This window comes from Geotrypetes seraphini, chromosome 7 (genome assembly GCF_902459505.1).
Source record: "Geotrypetes seraphini chromosome 7, aGeoSer1.1, whole genome shotgun sequence".
Classification (NCBI taxonomy): domain Eukaryota; kingdom Metazoa; phylum Chordata; class Amphibia; order Gymnophiona; family Dermophiidae; genus Geotrypetes; species Geotrypetes seraphini.
This window is the reverse complement of record NC_047090.1, coordinates 71148481-71170521: the sequence shown is the minus strand read 5'-3', so window position 1 is coordinate 71170521 and position 22041 is coordinate 71148481. Positions and strand designations below refer to the sequence as shown.

The 22041-nt window shown below is 41.2% G+C and overlaps 1 protein-coding gene across 12 annotated transcripts in view; it reads left to right on the top strand.

Moving 5' to 3' along the window:
- The window catches only part of C2CD5 (C2 calcium dependent domain containing 5), a 377832-nt gene that overhangs the window by 226925 nt on the left and 128866 nt on the right, over positions 1 to 22041 (top strand). For 7 of the 12 annotated variants that reach the window (XM_033951251.1, XM_033951257.1, XM_033951256.1 and 4 more), the window contains 2 exons: positions 4331 to 4445; positions 11703 to 11891. The exons of 1 other annotated variant lie outside the window; for it this stretch is intronic. In XM_033951251.1, the coding sequence (XP_033807142.1) occupies positions 4331 to 4445; positions 11703 to 11891 (304 nt within the window). The remainder of the gene's footprint in view (positions 1 to 4330; positions 4446 to 11702; positions 11892 to 22041) is intronic. 4 more of the 12 variants (XM_033951260.1, XM_033951261.1, XM_033951252.1 and 1 more) reach the window with 2 other exon arrangements.

Here is a 22041-nt window from a genome sequence, read left to right as displayed (position 1 = left end):
ACAATTCAGCAAGCACCCGTTGGCGTCCCATTTGAATGTTTCCAGATTTTTAAAAGGAGCCTTAAGTCTTCGCCCTCCAGTGCGCCAGCCCTTTCTGTACTGGAATCTTAATTTGGTTCTGTAGGCCATTCTGAAGACCCCTGTATGATCCTTTGGAAGAGGTGTACCTGATAGATCTGATGGTTAAAGGTCAAACAAAAACAAAAATCCAACTAGTCTGCAGTGAAAAGCAATCAGAACAAACAAAGCAAAACTGCAGACAATTATAAAAGAGGCAGACTGTTTATTGAAACAATTATATGTTGCAGTTAGTGTTGCCACCTTTGTACAAACCAGGGGACCCGACACGGTCCGTGTGTCAATTAACACGCCTTCATCAGGGGTCCCTAATTTGAAAGGTATCAAATAAAACCGCAGCAAATATAAACACAAACCTATGTGTAACAAAAAAGTTGCCGCAACAGTATCTCTGTGGAGGGTTTGTCCTTGACTGTACACACACACAGTTCTTGTAAACACATCCAGAATGCTTCAGGGCAGCAAAGATGGTTCATGACTTGCTTGACTTAAGTCTTAGGCCTTACCATTAGGTGAAGTAGGAATCACCCCTACACATCTTGTTTGTTTTAGTTAGTAGTGGTTTAAAAGTGTTGTTTAATGTTTGTATTTAGAACAGACCTATGTGGTTATGGGGAGTCTCCCTACACCCCTCTCTTACGTTTGCACTCTAGGACCTGCTAGAAGTTTTGGTACCTACTGAGAGGGTGGAGCTCATCCCAAAGTGATAGGAGGTGGAGAATGAAAACAAAACCCCCGTGGCTAATGAGGGTTTTACTCACTGGTCAAGACTACCATTCCTGTTTACATGAAAGAAGATTAGCAAGGTAAGAACCTAATCTTTCCATACACTGTTTCAAATCAAAACTGTACAAAGCTTGTTTTCTGCATAGCTCTTTCAAAACTTGATCAATTTCAATAATAGTTAAGCTCTGGAACACATTACCAGAGATTGTGGTAAGAGCGGATAGCACAGCTGGTTTTAAGAAGGGTTTGGACAATTTCTTGAAGGAAAAGTCTATAGTCTGTTATTGAGAAAGACATGGGGGAAGCCACTGCTTGCCCTGGATCGATAGCATGGAATGCTGCTACTCTCTGGGTTTTTGCTAGGTACTAATGATTTGGATTGGCCACCGTGAAAACGGGTTACTGGGCTTAATGGACCTTTGGTCTGACCCAGTAAGGCTATTCTTATGTTCTTATGTATATTTTGAATAAATTTGCAATAAGCCTACACTCATGGTGATCATCTTACCTAGATGACGATATCACTACCTAGTGATTATCATCATGATATACGCAGGTGCCATTTTGCTTTAAGCATAAAGAGTTGCTATGGTTTTCTGTCAGAAGGATCTGATCTTTATTAAAAATTTGTATCTGGAGAAAAGTTCTTATAGACTGATGCAAGAGTTCCCACAAAAGAAGTGGAAGAGAGTACGTGTATAATATGCTTTGAAGAAATGGTGAGAAATAGGCTCAATTGATCACCAGCATCAGGGCCCAATCATTTCATATACAAGAAACCACTGTGACAGTTGAAGAACCAGATAACATAGAAACATAGCAATTAAAGGCCAAATGACCCATCCAGTCTGCCCATCTGCAGCATCCACTATCTCCTCCTTTCCCTAAGAGATCCCACGATCCTGTCCCATGCTTTCTTGAATTCGGACAGTCTTTGCCTCCACCACCTTTACTGGGAGACTATTCTATGCATCTACTACCCTTTTTGTAAAAAAAAAAAAAAAAAAGTATTTCCTTAGATTACTCTTAACTTCATCCTATGCCCTCTCATTCCGGAAATTCCTTTCAAATGAGAGACTCACCTTATGTACATTTATGCCACATAGTTATTTAAATGTATCCATTGATAATCTTCCCTGCCTGCCCTCCAAATTATACATATTGAGATCTATAAGTCTGTCACCATACGCCTTATGATGAAGATAGCTGACCATTTTAGTAGCTTTTCTCTGGACCGACTCCATCCTGTTATATCTTTTTGAAGGTCAGCCAGTGGAGCCACCAGATCTTCTCTAAGGTCCTTCAGTACCCTCAGATGTACACCATCTGGCTCCATCGCTTTGTCCATCTTTAGTTTAGCTTGCTCCTCACGAACATAGTCCTCTGAAAATCGATCAGGATCTACCACACTGCCTTCCCTATTTGTGTTTGTCTTCTGCGGTCCCGCTCCCTGTGCTTCAGCTGTGAACACAACAGAAATATTTGTTAAGCAATTCAGCCTTTTCTTTATCAGCTTCTACAGGCATGAGTGTAGGCTTATTGTACATTTATTCAGAATAATGTATCCCACATTGTACTGAAATTGATCAAGTTTTGACAGAGTTATGTAGAAAAAAAGCTTTGTATAGTGTTTCTTTTTTTTTTTTTTTTTTTAACAGTGTACATATGTACACATGGAAGTCAATCTTCAACTGTAGTCAGTGTATAATTTGAAAAGTCTGAGATGGTTTAATTTTATATGTATGTTGAGTGTTGCTGTCCATCTAACTTGGAGTGTCCAAATCAGATATTTGAAGTTGTTCCTGTTATGTGTAGAGCTCCTGGATGCTAAATTTAGATGCTTAGCAGCTAAATTATCCTATTTAGAGGTATAAATTATGGGGTTGGTATTTAAAAGGACCTACCTGTATCTGATTAGCAGCATCTGTGATACAGATAAGTCTCAGACATATTCAGTGTCAACATCTGGATAATGCTGCTGAATATCTTCACAGACTACTACAATACTACCTGGATAAGGAAACCAGAGGGAAGGCTTCCGGGTCAGTTGCAGGTCATGTGCAGGAACAACTGCTCGCAGCTTTGTGAAGAGAAGTGCGGCTGGGAGGAGGGAGCAGGCCAGAGGAGATAAACACCCATGGAAGGAAGGCACAATTTTGGGACACTGAACAGAGCACAAGAAGGACTACGAGGGGCGCGTTGGGGCACGGAAGGGAGAAGCAGGGTTGTGTTGGGACACAGAAGGGAGGGAGAGAGGGGAGCATGAGACATAGGATGAAAGAAGTGAGGGAATAGAAAGGGAGAATTGTTGGGCAAGATGTCTGAGTGAGAGAGAAAGAGATGGTACACATAGGGAAATGAAGAAAGAGGAGAATTGTTGGGCATAGGGAGGGAGAGAAATATTGGACATGTTTAATGTTTTTATAAACTCTGTACTGTACAGGATCTGAGTTACATAAAAATTCAAAGAACAATTTTAGAAGTGGAACTAGTTCTTAACCAGATACTGTTGCCGAAAATCCAGATTTTTCTTGGCCAGTAGCAGCTGGTGTTTAAAAAGATCCTGAACACGTTGGACTCAATATTGGGAGTGAGGGGTGGATTTATCTCTGTAATGGTGTAAGCAAAAACCCAAGCCCCAAGATAATTTTGCATTACAATTTATACATCCAGAATTATCTGTTCAAATAGCCTGAGTTTAAAAATCAACTGGCAGACATACAATTTGTGTTGCTGCTGCCACCATAAAGGTTTTTGAATATTGGGCTGAAATTGTCTAAATTGACTTATAACAAGTGAAGAAGTGCTAATACTTAACTTTCTCCAGCCATTTCAGAAAAATTATCAATTAATGTTTGTATCCTTATACATGCAAGAAAATTACTGTATTTGAAGATCTTTCTCTTCTGGGCCAGCGGATGAGCTGTGTTTTTCAGTTTGTATTGGCTAAAGGAGAAAGGAAGACAGTTAAGGTTACCCAGACTATTAAAGACTTTTGCTAATTCTAACTGAATCTAAATAAATGTTAGTTTAAAGCTTATTTTTTTCAGAAGGCATTTCAGAATTTGTGATGGGATACTGCTATTACTGTTGTATAATTTTTCTGTTTATTTGTAAAGAATTATTTTGTTATGTAGAATTTGTTTATTAAGTAAGGTGTTTTTTTTAGGGGGGGTCTTCCTTTTTAGGTATTATGTAAGATTGATGATTTTGAGAAAGGTTTAAGTGTGATATGTTAGTATTAGAATGTTAGGGTTTGTTTATTTTATTATGTTTGTGTGCATTTTTGTAACCCGCATAGATTTTTGGATATTCAGGTGGATATGCGGGATATTTAAATACGATGAATAATTATGGCACAATTTAATATTTAAAAATTTGAGTGACATTGTTTCTGCTTCGTTGAATTGCAAATAATTTAACAACTGTTGCTTAAATGTGACCCATACTGCACGAAAAAAAAACCCAACATTTCAGCATGCTTTAAATTATTTCTAAGGCTGAACAACATTGTCCTTTCTTTCAGATGAGCCTGAAACTCGGGATGCCTGGTGGGCAGAAATCAGACAGGAGATAAAATCCCATGCCAAAGCACTGGGTTGTCATGCTGTAGTGGGCTACAGTGAATCAACTAGCATTTGGTAAATCATGATATTACAATTTTGACTTCATTGGTATCTTAGTAAGTATTTCTATTTTATTATTTTTGCTAAATTCTAGTAGTCTTGTACCAACTGACTGGATAATTTTATAAGTAATTTGAGCAAGTAGAACAGTGTGTTAGGTGCTTAAATAGGCATTTATAAAATATATAAAAATTCCTGGCATGTAAAGTGTCAGGATGACAGTGCCTACTTTAATGCAATAAACATGTAGGTGTTCTCTGGGTAGAGTTATAACTTTAATGTGTAGTTTTTTGAACGTTGACTTAACTACTTTGCATTACGTGTTTGCTTAATTTTTTGTTTGTTTAATATGAGTAATTAGGAATTTTTAAAGAAAATTAACTTTCAGGAGTCATGCTACTGCCTTTGTAGTGTGCTGTTTTTACTATTAATTCTGTTCTACTGTATCTCCTCTGCAACATCGTTGAATTATCTGCTGCATGACTGTTTGAATTCTATCACAACGATGTGCAGATTAACTCTAGCCCAAATGTGAGAGGACGCTGAGTAAGAGCTCCTTTATGAACCCTTGAAAAAGCCCTTTTGGGTGAAACGGGTCCCGTCAGGGCATGCTAGAGACACTGCATTGAAAGGATAAGTAAAAAAGAAACATTTGCTGTTGTTTAGTCTTTATTTTTGAAATAAGATAAAAGTAAGACAGCAGTAAGCAAACAAGCTACATTTAAAAAGGAGGCAATAAGAAGAGCCTAAATTGGACAGTCATATATATTGATGTAAATGATGTTGAAGGCTCTTTTTTCCATCCTGTAACTGAACCCGAACCAGTGAGGTGTGCAGTCGTTGTGGCTATTCTCCAATGCCCCTGAGGGGGCCTTACCTGAAGCTTGTGCTGTTCTTGCTGAGATCGATGGCAGGATGCTGTCATTGGTCTGTGGGTGCTGCGATGTACTCGCAGGACCTCAATGCCTCTGCACTGTGCTACTCCACTTGTTTGCATAGCTCTGTCATCAGATCTTCCATGTCCCGCTACTGTGGAGGTGACTGCTGATTGTCCTTAGCCGCCACCCCACTCCTGGGTCTCTTTTGATTGCCGTTCGCTGAGGGCAGCACCTTATTATCCACCTCCTTTTCTCTTAGTTGCCTTATACCTCTGAGATGGCATTTCTGTGGGTAAATTACTAAGAAAAACAAAAGCTTGTTAAATTAGTTGCCTATCATGCAGCTTGACTGGCCATTCTCAAGTATTAATGCATCTGTATCAGAAAAATTGTTGCACTGATGCCATCAAGAATAACCCTTTCTCCTAAGCGTGCCCCTCATCTTTCAACATATTGCATTTATTTTATTTAGATATTAGCCTTATTTAGTTATATATTTATATTGTTATTTTATCTACCATCAGACCCCTTGCACCTCTACATCCCCCTTTTTCTGCCCTTGAGCGGCCCCGATAGTGACTTAGCTGTATTTCCTCTCGAGTGCTCTCAAATGCTATGGCTGCCCTTGGTTGCTTCAGCTGCACCAGATGCCTTCCCAGACTCAGAAAAGCGCAAGCAATAACGACAGCCTTCCACCATCTTGGCTGGCCCCCTCGCAATTTTATCTCTCCTTCCCCAACAAGGCTGCCATTCAAGGCTTCGCCACATGGCTGTCCCCTTTGCTCCCATCAGCTTAACTGTCCTCCCTGTGATTTCCATCTTCCCTCTCACAACATGGCAACCCCCAGCACCTCCATGTGGCAGCACTTCCACGTGGAAGCGCTCTTTTGTTCAATGCAACCTACTAGCATAGTCTGTACTGCTATCCTTGTTTTTCCCCTCTTTTTTTTAAAAAAATATTTTTATAAAGCCCACTCCCTCGCTATATGCTCTCTGCTCCCCGGTTTTTTTATTTTGGTTTTTAAAACCACGCTGCCTTGTATTTATTTATTTATGCCTCTTACCCACAAAACCCCCTTCCCCCTTTTCCAAACAACCTTGCTACCCAACAGTACGTTACCACTCTCTTTGTACTGACAGTTCTCCCATTGTCTGCTGCGATCACTCCTGGACCGGTCTTATACTGGCACTGCATCTGGATAGCCAAGCGCGCTCTCTCGCGTACTAGTTTGTGGCCGGGAAAACTCAGGATGCTGACGCGTGTCCAACGCGTGCCTCTCTTGTGCCGCCAGTCGGGTACACCGTCCCGCATATGGCCCACAGGATTCCAGCACTGCTTCCAATTGAGCTGGATGTGGGGAAGAGTCTTCGTGTTCCAGGATCACCACATACAAAAACCTCTGGCTGGGTTCTATGGGTAAGTCTCACCTCAAAAAAGCCTTGTTTCTCCTGCCTTGTTGGTGTGCCAGACTGTCTCATCTTCTTCCGGCGCTGCTTCCAAGGCCTCTTCCTCCCCGCCCTCCCTGAGTGCCTACATCCTGATTGGCCTATCCTTTCTGCCCTTTCCCTGCCTCTTCCCTGGATCCCCCTCCCCCTGACTCTTTTCCTACATTCCATCCTCGGACCATTTGTGGCTGCTTTCTCTTTAAACAAGGGGATAGCTTGTCCTAATTTCTAGTGCAAAAGGCACATCATTCTTGAACTCAAGGATAATCAATCCTTTTCTATGAGATTCTAAGTAGAGTCTAATTAACTTTTTTTTGTTGCACCTCCCATCACTCTGGACTGTCCTGCAATTCCTCAGTTTGTCTCGCTACACGCAAAATGGTAGAAGCCAGTCTGTTCTGCTTGTGTTTATTTTTACTTTAATTTGAGTTTTAAAAAAATCTGATCGTAAGGCTTTTCGTTGTTGCAGAGGCTCCCAGCTTTAGGTCACCTCTGGCTGTGGGAGAGCTCAGACTCTGAGGTCAGAAGTTTGTAGCCAAGGCAGACTGCTTTGCAGTGCATCCGCTTGGCCAGCCTGCAGTAACAGTTAGAAACTCAGGGACTGGTCCCTTGGAAGCAAGGCTCATCCCAGGTTCTGTCTACAGATGGCTTGAGTGCAGGCTGAGTGAATCCGTGGCAATTTTTTTTTTTTTTACCAGGATCGGAGTTGACAGCATTTCCTCCCCCTGACTGATCATGTGAGTTCTAGTGGCGGTTTGAGGTCTCTGACAGGTCTTTGAGTCTGAAAGACAGTTAGAAGAAACAAGCAGTCCAGTTTCCAGGCTTATTTGAGGCAGAAGCTTTTCTATTTCTCTGACTTCAGTTTCAGCCCAGATAAATCCCAGCATAAGAATGGCACAGTGTGTACAAGGCTATGAGAGAAAATTGTGTGTGTGTGTGTGTGTGTTGGGGGGGGGGGCTGTAGCTCCCACGGACCATTTTTGGTGCTAAAATCACTGCCTAGGAGGCCATCTTGGATTTCTCAGTTTTAAAATAAAAGCCTCTATCTGCCTCAAAATACCTTGATTTGACTTAGATGGAATGGACTTCTTAGGCCAGGATACCTTGGATTCATTCCAGATTTGCACTGGATGGCGGGCCGAGGATCATCTGTGTCCAACATGCTGCCCAGAATGTGAGGGGGGACATGAGCCATGGGTTTAGCCTCTTCTAGTTCCTCTGGAGTTGTGGATCCTAGATGGCTCGAGTTCCAGATCAAAAGTTGTGGTGAGAGCCGGGAAAGAGCAAAAGTGCGTTCCCTGTGACACTCAAGCGTACACCTGTCACAAAACACCACTAAAGAACATGGGACTGCAAGAGATCTCAGAGCGTCCTGGACCCAGTTTTGCTCCAGAATTCATCAATATGTTGAATGAAACATATTTGTTTAACAGCAGCCACATGGAATCCTCTGGGTTTGTGACGATGCCAGCTCCAGGGATCTCTACCCTTAAGGGTGCAATTCCCCCTCAGCAGGGCCATGCACAGGAGATGGTAGTTCAGTCAGAGGAGGAATGGGATGATATGGATTCCATTTCAATTCCTGTACTTTCCCAGTCTGGGTCCTCGGTAGAACGGGATTCTGCATCACATCTGGGAAAGCTGGATCAATGAGCGGAGGTTCTAGATATGTTAATTTGATCAGATTTTCTATTCCATTCTTAGATTCAGTTCAAATTTGGATTTCATTACAAGAAGTTAGGTCAGTTACCCAGGAAATCACTATGTACAGTTTGACACAGACATTCAATAGGGTTGCTAGAACAGCTATTAATGCAGTTAGATCATAGTCACAAATGCGCAGTTACAAGTTCAAGTAGGTCATCATTGGCTCATCGTTACATCCCAGAAGGTGCTTTAGACAGTTTAGAAATGAGCTTTTACAATTATCATTTCAGTTACTTCAGGGTTGGCTCCCTGTCTTGGTACAAACATGCTTTTAAAAGTTTTCTGAAACTGAGATAGCGGTCACAAGATTGTAGGCAGTGATCAACAGTATCAAAGGTGGCAGACAGATCGAGAAAGATGAGGATAGAGTAAAGACCTTTGGATTTAGAGGAAGAGAGAAGATGTGTGGTTTCCTCCTCAGTGATCTCAGAGAAAGAGGAGAGGGTGACAGGTGTTGAGGAGAGGTTAGAAAGAGCAGATGGAGGGAGGGGAGGAAGAAGCAGCCTGGTTGAGAGCTCAAAGTGAATCTTCTGAATCTTATTATCAGGGCTGTGGAGTCGGAGTCGGAGGAAATTTCGGGTACCTGGAGTCGGAGTCGGAGTCAGAAGTACAAAAACCTGAGGAGTCGGAGTCGGAACATTTATCTACTGACTCCATTTCTGAACTTGGCATACCAATCATGAGCGATTCTTTCAGCTATAGCACCCACTATATACACAGCACAAATGTTGCGAGCAGCTTCTGCGGCCTTAGAACCTTGATTAAAAGCAAAAAGAAGGTGGTGTCGAAAATGCTCATTTCTCTCAACTTGACATTCCATTTTAACGATCTGAAAATTAACCAGTGCTGTGGAGTTGTAGTCGGAGTCGGAGGAAATTTCGGGTACCTGGAGTCGGAGTCGGAGTCTGAAGTACAAAAAACTGAGGAGTCGGAGTCGGAACATTTATCTACCGACTCCACAGCCCTGCTTATTATAGAAGAACTCTGCCATTGTCTGGGAAGAATTTGAAGGGAGGATAGGCAACAAGGGTGCTTTGAGTAGGGTGTTTAGTGTGGTAAAGAGACAACGAGGATTTGAGCTAAGTTAAGTAGTTGGTTAAGTAGATATAGTATTCTTGTTGGTTAAGTGGTATACAAATTTAAAGTTTAGTTTAGTTTAGATATAGTATTCTTGTTTGGCCAGTGAGAAGGCAGACTGGAATGATGTCAACATGAATTTGAAGTGTATGAAGTCAGCATTAGCACAGGATTTAAGCCAGATAGAGATAGTGACACAATCTCATTTTCATCATCTTAGGTACATTCCCTTTTTAGACATTGCAGAATCTCTCTCATGTTCTGGTTATTGTTCTTAGGACAACTCTCTGGAATATTCTGAGAGAAAACTGGAAAAATCCAAATGAATTTGTTGTTGTACCATTGACTTCATTCCCCTATTTGTTTTCCATCTAGATATTCAAACAATTTGTGCTCCTAACTTTCAAGAGTTATGTTTGAAAATTGACCGGGGCTGCATGCCTAAATTTATACTAAACATTTCACTAAACTCCTAAATTTAGAATCATATAAAGTGGATGATGACAATTTAGAGGCGTTGAGCAGTGATTTTCAGCACTAGTCTTATAAATTAGGCTCATAAATCTGGGAAAATAAATGGCAGGCCTAAATGTATAAGCATAACCTTTAACCTTCTGAAGAACCTCTCGGGTTTGTCTGAAAATAGTGTACAAATTTAGGAGCCTAACTAATGATATGAAAAATAGTTTGCTCTCCTCCTGTTTCCCCTATTATTGCATATATTTCATATTAAGTGATTTCTAATATTTAAACAAAATGTAATATTAGGCAACGAGAAGCTAAGTAAACACATAACAGTTTTTAAATTATTATGTCCTTTTTTTGGAAGATAACCTTTCCTCCAGTGCTCCCACTAGGGTCTCTTTCTTTCTCCCTGCATTTCTTCTTCCACAGAAACCTTTCATTGTATTGAGATGCTATTACTTATATTTCTTTCATTTGGCCTCTAAAGTTAGGAATTTTAAATTTACATTAGTTGCTTTTTGCTTTACCAGTGGTAATATTACTCTGTCCTCCAGTTTTTGGCAAACTTTGTATGCCTCCGTGGTCTAAATATAGGGTATGTGGCAGTACAGTTTCTCCTCTTTATCTGCAGGAGACCATCTAATTATAATTTATCCTCTTAACTTTTTATTAACTTCAGTGGCTTATCTCCTGCTGCAGTGAGATCATTTTGGAGGCATTGGTGGCTGTGTAAGTTTGCATAAATTCCAGCACCAGTTAAGGTGGCACTATTGAAGTTTGAGAACCTAAAGGCAAACATCTGTCTTCTGGTATTCTGATGTATTGAGCATGTTTAAGAAAGCAGACATTTGGAAAGAACAAGAGAGACTATGAAAGATAAAGATAAGAGTAGCCTGAGTATTTAGACTGAATACATGAAAACTGTTGCCCTCTGCAATCTTATTAATGTGGCACAACACTGAAGAGCTTTTATTTTAATACTTAAGCTTCCTAATGAGCACCAGAAATGAAACCTGGTTCTGTTGAGTGAGTGCCAAATTATGAACATCTTGTAAAATAATTTAGAGATAAGTAGAAACTTTAAGAGAGCTACTTGTTTTGTTAGTTGCCTGATATTATGGGAGATTCGTATCCAGTGCAGTTAGAATGTATACTTATTAAATGATTTGTACTTTTAGAAGATAATATACAGGAATAAAGCATTTTCTACATGAAAAGTGTGCTTTGTATGTGCAAAATGTCAGTTATAAAATTGCATTACAGTATTTGTGCATAAAAAGTAAGTGTACAGTAAGAATGCACTTGCTTTTACATGATTTTACAAAAACATTTTGGGTTGGAGCAGGAGTAGAGTTAAGATATACGCATGCACTTTATAAAATACACATTTTGAACTTGCCCTGGAGCAGTTGGAAATTTGTACAGAAAGTTTGCATGATATTAGGGATAGATTAGGGATACTATTTTATAAAGGCACATAGGCACCATTTTGACCTTTGTAAAATGGGCATAACCTGGGCTCATTTATGAAACTGATTTTGGATGCCTTTTCATAAATGTATGCCCTGCTCCTCTCCTCAACTGTGTTTCTTTCTATTTATGGAATGACTTTTTGAGGTTTGTGCAATTCTGATTATACAACCTTGTAGAATGAATTTTCTTTGTAATTAGTTTTATTTTCTGATTTTTGTTTCTGCAGTGAAGAAGTCTGTATCTTGTCTGCATCTGGCACTGCGGCTGTACTGAATCCTCGGTTTCTCCATGATGGAGCCCCAGAGGGCTGTTTGGAACAAAGGTTGTCATGGCAACCTGGCTTCTTTTCCATAGGGTCAGAGAAGGGAGAGGTTGATTTTTTTCTTCAGAGCCAGGATAGTTCTTCACTATTAGGGTAGGTTACAGTGTTACAGAGCAGGATGCAGGATCAACCACTTAACTGACTCACTAACAACATCAGCAGCAGCAGCAGCAGCAGTAACGGAACTATGCACCAAATTTTTCTTTTTTGTTTTAACTTCTTGTATAAGGTAACATGTTTGACTACTAACCAAAGATGTGAAAATTGTATAAAAATGTCTCTTACTCTATACAGCCACAGTATATGGCCTGTTAGTATTGTCCATTTGCCAATGATTTTAAACAAAAAGTACATCAATTTGACAGGCAAGAACAGAAAATGAATTATAGAAGAGCTAGCAATATGTGTGTGTATGTATATGTATATATATAATATGTCTATACATAGATGTGAGAGGCAAGCAAGATATCTTATCCAACCAAAAGTAGCTACATTTATTTAGTCCATTAGTAGAAAAATATCATAAAACAGTCCAACAATGAGAGTACATTGGAGAGCCAGTCTCTTCTGTTGAAGTCCCAACTGGGATCCCAGTTTTGGCAATGCCTTCCTCAGGGGGACTAGTAAGTTACTTGAGAGAAACTTGTTTTCCAATTAATTGGTCTGAATGTATAAAATCTCTCTTGCAGATTTGGTATCATCCACAAAGAGGCAAATCTTATCAGACAACCCTTCAGCAATATCGTTTATAAAAATGTTAAAAAGAGCAGGCCCAAGAACAGAACCTTGAGGCACACCACTGGTAAAATCTCTTTCCTCAGAGCAATCTCCATTGATCACTACCCTCTTGTCGCCTTCCGCTCAACCAGTTCTTGGCTCAGCCCGTCACTTTGGGACCCATCCCAAGGACATTCAGTTTTTTTATTAGACGTCTGTGTGGAACACTGTCAAAGGTTACTCCACATCCTCTATCCAATTCTCTGGTCACCCAGTCAAAGAAATTGATCAGATCTGTCTGACAAGACCTACCTCTAGTGAATCTATGTTGCCTCCGGTCCCGTAATCCACAGGATTACAGAAACTTGACCATTCTCTGTTTTAAAAGTGTTTCCATTAATTTGCTTACCACAGAAGTCAGACTTACAGGCCTGTAATTCCCTACTTCTTCCTTACTTCCACTTTTGTGGAGAGGGACCACATCCACCCTTCACCAGTCCTTCAGTAACACTCCTGACTCTAGAGACTCGTTGAAAAGGTCAGTCAGCGGAGCTACCAGAACTTCCCTATGTTCTTTCAGCACCCTAGGATGTACATTATCCGGCCCCATTGCTTTGTCTACCTTTATTTTAGCTAGCTCCTTATGAACACAACCCTCTGAAAATCGATCAGGGTCTATTACTTCTCCATCCCTAGTCACATTTGTCTTCTGCGGTCCCACTCCTGGCGCTTCAGTCGTGAACACAGAACAGAAATATCTGTTAAGCAATTCGGCCTTTTCTTTATGTAATGTAATTTATTTATTTCTTATATACCGCTACATCCGTTAGGTTCTAAGCGGTTTGAAGAAAATATACATTAAGATTATAAATGAGAAGTAAGAAGGTACTTAAAAATTCCCTTACTGTCCCGAAGGCTCACAATCTAACTAAAGTACCTGGAAATTAATAAAGAAGAGAAAATAAAGATGGTTGAAAAAAGAAAAATTCTATGTGAACTTATAGGATGGAAATTAAACTGACAGTGAAGAACTGTATGAAAAATACATATGGAATGCAGTTAGAGAGGGTAGGTTACAATCTATTGATGGTATTTGTTTAATTGGAAGGTGTTAAGGTGGGTAATTTGGGGGAAGGTTATCTGAAGGTAGGTGAATCTTCTGGAGGTAAAAGAGGAGGGGTTAAGATATTTGGATGAATTTTTTGAAAAGCAGGGTTTTGATTTCTTTTCTGAATGTTTTGAGGTTGTCTGATATTGTCATAAGATTGGAGATGGAATGGTTGATTTTTGCTGCTTGTGTTGCCAGAAGGTTGTCAAACATTTTCTTGCGATGTGTGCCTTTGAGTGGAGGGAAGGCGAAAGGGTTCGAGGTTCTTCTGTGTCTTGAGGTGGAGATTTGGTTTAAGCGGTTGTTTAGATAGGAGGGGGAAGAGCCGTGTAATGCTTTGAATATCAGGCAGTAGAATTTGAATTGGATTCGTGCTTGTATGGGTAGCCAGTGAGAGTCTAAGAAGGCAGTTGTTATGTGATCATATTTTTTGAGTGAGTAGATCAATCTGAGGGCGGTGTTTTGTATGGTCTGGAGTTGTTTTATCATAGTGGCTGGACAAGGAAGATATAGGGAGTTGCAATAATCCAGCAGACCTAAGACTAGGGATTGGACGATTAGTCTAAATTGTGCTTGGTCAAAGAATTTTCTGATTTTACGGAGATTTCTCATGGTTAGAAAAGCTTTCTGGGTTGTTTTGTTGATCTGGGGCTGCATTGTGCAACATCTGTCTATCGTAACTCCTAGGAGTTTTAGTTCGGGTTGTATTGGGTATTTGGTATTTTTGATTTTCAGTTCAGTGATGGTAGGAGTTTGGGCTTTTTCGAGCAAAAGGAATTTTGTTTTTTCAGAATTTAGTTTTAGTTTGTGATCCATCATCCATTTTTCTACTGTGTCTAAGGTTGTTTCTAGCTTTGTTGTGGTGGTGGTTTCTGATGGGTCGAAGGGGAGGATTATGGTGATGTCATCAGCATAGCTGAAAGATGTGACATCTAGGGTATCTAAAGTGGCTCCTAGGGAGGAGATAAAGAGGTTGAAGAGCGTAGGTGAGAGAGGTGATCCTTGTGGAACTCCGCAGGGATTTGTCCATGGTTCTGATTTTATATCATTGTATTTTACCCTGTAGGTTCTAGATTTGAGGAACCCCTGAAACCATTTGTAGACCTTGCCTGAGATTCCTATGGCGTCGAGAATTTGTAGTAGTAAGGTGTGGTCAACTAGGTCAAATGCTGCGGAGAGGTCTAATTGTATTAATATCATTTTTTTACCTTTACTGATGTGTTGTCGGGCTGTATCTAGTAATGTGACAAGTAGTGTTTCTGTGCTATGGTTAGTTCGGAATCCTGATTGTGAGGGGTGGAGTAGGTTATGTTTTTCCAGATATTCGGTGAGGTATTGTGCCACTAGGCCTTCTATTATTTTAACATACAATGGTATTGAAGCGATAGGTCTGTAGTTGGAGGGGCTATCTATTGGGCCTTTGTGATCCTTTATGATTGGAGTGATAAAGATCTCTCCTAGGTCCTGTGGGAATTGGCCTTCTGTCAATGTGGTTTGAATCCATAGCATGAAGTTGGTTTTGAATGTAGTGGAGGCGTTTGATAATATGTAGGTGGGGCAATTATTTAGGTCACTGGAAGCATGGCTGTATTTATTGTAGAGTCGGTTCATATCCGACCAGACTAGAATTGGGAAATCGGACCAGCTTCTGTCTGCTACGATGGCTTCGCTAGTTGATGGGTTTGTTGTTATCTTTTCTAGATGGGTGTGTGTGTTGATGAATGTAGATCTGATATTGGTGATCTTGTTTTTGAAATGGTCTGCTAGGTGGATGGCTGTTGGTGGGTTGATACCTTGGGTGGAGAGGTAAGTTTTGGTATCTGTGAGGTTCTTTACTAGATTAAATAGCTTTTTTGTGTCTGGGGTTTTTTTGCCTATCATTTTGGAGTAGTAGGCTTTTCGTTTTTCCTTGAGTTTGGTTTTGTATTGATTAATTTGGTATCTCCATGCAGTTTTAGTGTGTTCTAAACTCTTGTTTTTTTTCCAGACTCTTTCTAGTTGTCTGCAGAGCTTTTTAGATTGGAGAAGTTCGGTGTCGAACCATTTATCAGAAGGTCTGCATATTTTGAATTTTAGTTTTTCTGGGGCTAGCTCATTTAGAATGGTTTCGCTTATGGATCTCCATTGGGATATAAATTCGTTGGGAGCTATGTTGGTGGTGGCGTGGTCTGCTTTATCCCAGAATATGGAGGGTTCGATTTTTTGGCGTGTTTTGAAGGAGGTTTTTATTGGAGGTTGTTTGTTAATGCTTTGAGGCCAGTTGATGTCAAAGGTGTATTTATAGTGATCTGACCAAAGGGAGGGGTGCCATGCCCCATTAGAGATATTGATTTTGGGTTTGTGAGGATGTTGGGTCATATAAGCAGCAAGATCTAATTGGTGTCCTTTTTCGTGTGTGGATTGGGGATTGAGGATCTGGTAGTTTAGTGCATTGAGATATGAGAGTAAATTTATTACTTGTTTTGAGGTGTGATCTTCTAGATGGAGGTTTATGTCTTTATCAGCTTCTACATATTCCTCCCCTTCACCTTTGAGTCTCACAATGCTACTTTTGCACTTCTTCCTATAATTACCATTTCAGATACTTCAGGGCTGGCTCCCTGTCTTGGTACAGAAATGCTTTTAAAAGTTTTCTAAACTTGAGATAGTAGTCACAAGATTGTAGTGTAAGTGGCAGTTGGTTCCAGCATTTGGATAAGGTAATTTTTCTGATAGACTTTATATTGATGCATGCTGGGAATTTTAAGTGGAAAAGATTTCTGTTGGAGGCACCCTGGAGTAGGATGGCCAACTCTGTTACATAGTCAGGGGCATGCCCTCTCAGGATCTTAAAGACAGTGATGCCTAATTTAAACTTGATCCTTGCGGTTATGAGCAGGCAATGTAGTTTCTTATGGTAGGATCATAGGTATTCAGATTTCCATATTGCGTATATGGGTCTTACTGCCGCATTTTGAACTAGTTGAAGATGCAATAGCAATGTTTTAGAGAAAAGAACTTGTATTATAATACAGTAGTCTAGTCAAGATATGATTAGGAATTGCACTAAAATTCAGAAAGCTTCTGTTTTGAAGTATTTTCTGATGGATTTTAGCTTTCTCATCACAAAAAAAGATTATTTTATTATTGATTGTACATGGCTCTTCATGGGTAAGTGGTTATCAATTTCTTCTCCTAAGATTCTGGATTGTAGTTCTATTGGAATGTCTGTATCGTCTGCTGTAATCCTTGGAGCGTAGCATTGGGTCAGTTGAGGGTCCTAGCTAAAGGAATTTGGTTTTATTTAATTTGAGGCGGTGGGTTGAGGTCCCAGTTTTCTATTATGTGGACACACTTTTTGATAGTGGTGAAGGATGTTGGCTAATGCAACCTTTACAGGTAGCATAATTGTTATGTTGTCTGCATAGGTGAAATGTTTTATTCATGCAAGATCTAGGTTGGCTCTCAAGGATTGTATTAGAAGGTTGAACACTGATGGTGAAAGTGGAGATCCTTGGGGAACCCCGCTGGGCGGGTGCCAGCTGTTAGTACAGCATAGTGCCGTGTGGTTAGGAAGCCTTGGAACCAGGAGAGGACTAGGCTGCTAAATCCAAAATCATTGAAGATCTCGGACATTTGATCGAAGAGTATTAGGTGAAATGCAATGCTTAGGTCAGATTGGATTATGATTGCTCTGTGACTCTTGCTTAGTAGTTCTTTGATGTATGTTACTAGTGCTGCGACCACTGTCTCAGTGCTGTGATTTTTCCTGAATCCCAGTTGTGAAGAGAGGAGGTTACTGAAGTGTTGTAGTCATAAGTAGCATTTGAATTGTTCTGTGACATATCCTTCCATCATTTTGATAAATAGGGGGATGGAACTACTGGCCTATAATTGTTCACATCAGAGGGGCTGAGTTTTGGGTTCTTGGGAATGGACGTTAAGATAATTCCTTCTCCTATTTAGGAAAAAAGCCAGTTTTTAGGTGATAATCGAGCCATTGGGTTATTTTTCCTATAGTTTTTGGGATGGCTACTTTGATGAGGTAAGGTGGGCAGGTGTCAAGGCTGCAGTATGCTTTGGAGTATTTTAGGGGAAGCCATTTTGTGTCTTTGGATTTAATCGTTTCAAAATCATTCCAAGGGATTTTTAAAAAAAATTTCTTTATTTATACATTTGTTACAATTTAAAATAACAAACATAAAGGAATAGCCATTTCATAATCAGCATAAAATGCTCATAACATAAGATACAAGGAAATTATATCAATGATCTAGTCTACATCATTTAGCCAGCTAGTGCTGCCACTAGGAAACAAATAATTAAACCAAATATATAACATGTGGCAGACAGAAAAAACATGTGGCATACTATTAATTGTCAACTAAACATCCTCCCAGACTTGTAAAAGTAAATTAAGAAATTCCCTGTATTGGTTTATCCTTGAGAAAGTCTTCCAACTGACTGGGTCTAGAAACACGTATCTATCACTTGCATACGATATAAGGCATTTACAAGGAAATTTTTTTAAAAAGGATGCACCCAATGCTAAAACTCTAGGTTTAAGCAGTAGGAATTGCTTCCACTTTAACTGAGTCTGCTTAGATACATCAGGAAAAATGAAAACTTGTTGGCCGCAAAACAGAACTTGTTTCTTCATGAAATACAACTTTAAAATAGCGGCTGCATCGGAAGCCTTCTCTCTGACGTCCTGACGTCAGAGGGAACGCTTCCGACGCAGCTGCAGATTGTGTGAGGAGCGGACGCCCGCGGCTTTCAGCAGGGGAGCCGGCCAGAAGATGAGCAATGCCGGTGAGCACCTGCAGACACTCTGTTTACTGCCGCTGCTGCTGGTTAAGGAAAGCAGCAGCGACAGAATAGGGAGGGTGGCCGGCTGTGCACTAGAAAGTTGCGCAGGAACAGAAGTCCCACCCGTCCCCGCGAGGAATCCCTCCGTCCCCACCCGTCCCCGTGAGGAATCCCCTTCGTCCCCGCCCGTCCCTATAAACTTCAGAAATAGTTATTTCATTTAATTATGCTACTGAATTAAAGACTCTGGTAGAGACCCATTTACAAATAAGCAGACACTTTATTAATTTGAAAATATTAATTGGGAAGAATACATACTTTTTAAATGGGTTTCTACCAGAGCCTCTAATGTAAATATAAAATATAAATACTCAGCTGATGAGAACCCCCAAGCTGTCAGCTGAGGACTTCCTTTGCAGTTGGCCGGGGGTCCCTTTTGCCAAGCTTGGCAGACAGCAGTAGCGTCCCTGAGTCACAGATGCTGGCACCTCAGTGGCTCATGGATGTTGCCAGCGACTGCTGTGCTTGGTGGAGGGGAGTTCTGGTCGTCTCCACGGCTCTTTTCCCTGGAGAAGAGGAGAATTAGAGGGGATATGATAGAGACTTACAAGATCATGAAGGGCATAGAGAAAGTGGAGAGGAACAGATTCTTCAAACTTAGAAAACTACAAGAATGAGAGGGCATTCAGAAAAGCTGAAAGGGGACAGATTCAAAACCAATGCTAGGAAGTTTTTCTTCACCCAGTGGGTGGAGGACACCTGGAATGAGCTTCCAGAGGGCGTGATCGGACAGAATATGGTATTAGGGTTTAAAAAGGAATTGGATAATTTTCTGAAGGAAAAGGGGATAGAGGGGTAAAGATAGAGGACTACTACACAGGTCCTGGACCTGTTGGGCCTCCACGCGAGCGGACTGCTGGGCACAATGGACCTCTGCTCTGACCCAGCAGTGGCACTTCTTATGTTCTTAGGTCCTCTGCTGGCGGTGCTTGGGGATCCCTACTAATCACAGCAAGTACTTCAACACTGTAGAAATAAAACCTGAAATGCATTTCCTTTTCTTTTGAACACAATACAAAGACATCTGCTATATACATTTCCCAAAGCTAACATATTTTAGTCAATAAATTCCGTTTTTTACCTTTGTTGTCTGGAGACTTATTTTTCATAAAGTTAGTCCCAGTTTCTTTTTTCTGCTTTCCCATCTTCTGTAAATTCTTCTGTTGCTGTCCATTGGTTCCTCCATAGTCCTGAATTTATACCTTAATCATCTTTCGCCCCTGCCCACCAGTCTCATGCTCAACATTTCTCCTTCTAACACCCCTCTCCAGCACCATGCCACATCTCTCCCTCCATTCCCTTCACCACTATGTCCAACATTCCTCCCTCTTGCACCCATTTCATTCGGTCCATTCCACCACAATATTTCTCCCTCTCATCTGTACCTCACTATGACCAAAAATTCTCCTTTCTTCCATTCCCCGTGTACACAACCATCTCTTCCCCTCCCTTCCTCTCTCCCAAGTTCATGCCTTCTGTGTCCAAAAACGCACTCCTTCCCCCACCTCTTCCCATCCCTTCCTCCATCCTCTCTCCCAAGTTCATGTCTTGTGTCCAAAAACGCACTCCTTCCCCCACCTCTTTCCCTCTCTCCATCCTCTCTCCCAAGTTCATGCCTTGTGTCCAAAAACGCACACCGTCTCCCACCTCAGCATCTTTTTTCTCCCTTCCTCTCTCCCTAGTTCATGCATTCTGTGTCCAAAAACGCATTCCCTCCCCCACCTCAGCATCTCTTTCCCTCCCTCCATCCTCTTTCCCAAGTTCATGCCTTGTGTCCAAAAATGCACTCCCTCCCCCTTTTGTGCTCTGCATTTGCCTCCCAGCCCTCATCTTAGCAACTTTCTCAGCCAAATGGAGTTGAGCCGCGAGGCTCGTCTTCTATTTCCTGCCTGCCCTGCTGCGCACACATAGCCGACCGGAAGTTTTCTCCGATGTCAGAGCTGGTGTCGGAGGGCAGGCTTTGCGTAAGCCCTGACTCTGGGGAAGACTTCCGGTCGGCTATGTGTGCGCGGCAGGTCAGGTAGGAACAGAAGACGAGCCTTGCGGCTCAAGTTGTATTTAACCCCGTGGGTCCCCTGTCGTCCCTGTTCAGCTCTCTCCTGTGCACCCCCTTGGGGCATGCACCCGGGGCGGACTGCCCCACCCCCACCCCCCCTAGGTACGCCACTGCAGAAAATAGACAGATGGGGAGGCAGCAATGGATAAGATACTGCTTGTAAAGAATGGGAGGATACTCAAAATTAGGTGGAATACAAAGTCAGGCTGTGCTGGTGATGTGGGAGTTGGACGACCGAAAACATGCTGCAAAAGATTAAAAAAAACTGCCCAACCCAGACAAACTCAGAAAGAAAGGGGGATAACATACATAAGAAATAAGGAAATGTAAAAAAAATCACGTGACCAAAACTGAATATATGATCTGTAAACAGGAAAAAACTAGTTTGTAAGTAGATGTGAAGCTCCAGAAAAGAAAAAAAGCATTTCAAACATAAAAGGTGGAAAAATCTCTGGGACCGGGAGCTTTGTTGAATAAAGAAGGGTTAAAACTAAAATTGTGCATTGTGGTGAAGTGACCTACCGTTCCTCGGGGGACCCATGAGCACAGAAACTATAAGCCAAAGTGCAAATTATAATAAAAAAAGGAGATCCAAAGAGGATCCAGCGAACTTAAAATGTGAGTAGCACGTCGGGTGGCCGACTAGCTACATTACTAAACTGAGGAAGGGTGTTAACGTAGAACATAATCTTTTCCAGAGAAAGGAAAATGGTAAAACCAGAGGAAATAATTTGAGGTTGAGGGGTGGTAGATTCAAAGGCAATGTTAGGAAATTCTACTTTACGGAGAGGGTGGTGGATGCCTGGAATGCGCTCCCGAGAGAGGTGGTGGAGATTAAAACTGTAACTGAGTTCAAAGAAGCGTGGGATGAAGACAGAGGATCTAGAATCAGAAAATAATATAAAATATTGAACTAAGGCCAGTACTGGGCAGACTTGCACGGTCTTTGTCTGTGTATGGCCATTTGGTGGGGGATGGGCTGGGGAGGGCTTCAGTGGCTTGGAGGGTGTAGATGGGCTGGAGTAGGTTTTAATGGAGATTTCGGCACAGTACCGGGTAGAGCTTTGGATTCTTGCCCAGAAATAGCTAAGAAGAAAAAAAATTTAAATTGAATCAGGTTGGGCAGACTGGATGGACCATTCGGGTCTTTATCTGCCGTCATCTACTATGTTACTGTCAGTTTCGCAAGTTTTGTTAGTGCCCCCCCCCCCCCAATGTATGGTGGTAGGGGTTAAGTGAAAAGGCGTACTGACAAACGCTGGTCCCAGATTCAGTTCCCTCACTGAAGTTTCACCAGGAAGTAGAATCAAAAAGGCAAAGCCAGGGGTGATTGCATAAAGAATATATTATAGAAATAGTCTTACAGAAAAGCAGTATTTATAAGCATTACAATTAAACATTACAATTAAATAGAGAGCAAAGCAGTTTCCCTGCCTTACATAGAGAGAGACATAGAAGTTTGCAGTTCTAGGAAGAGCCAGAGAGAGAGAGAAAGAGAGCCAAGACCCCTCTCC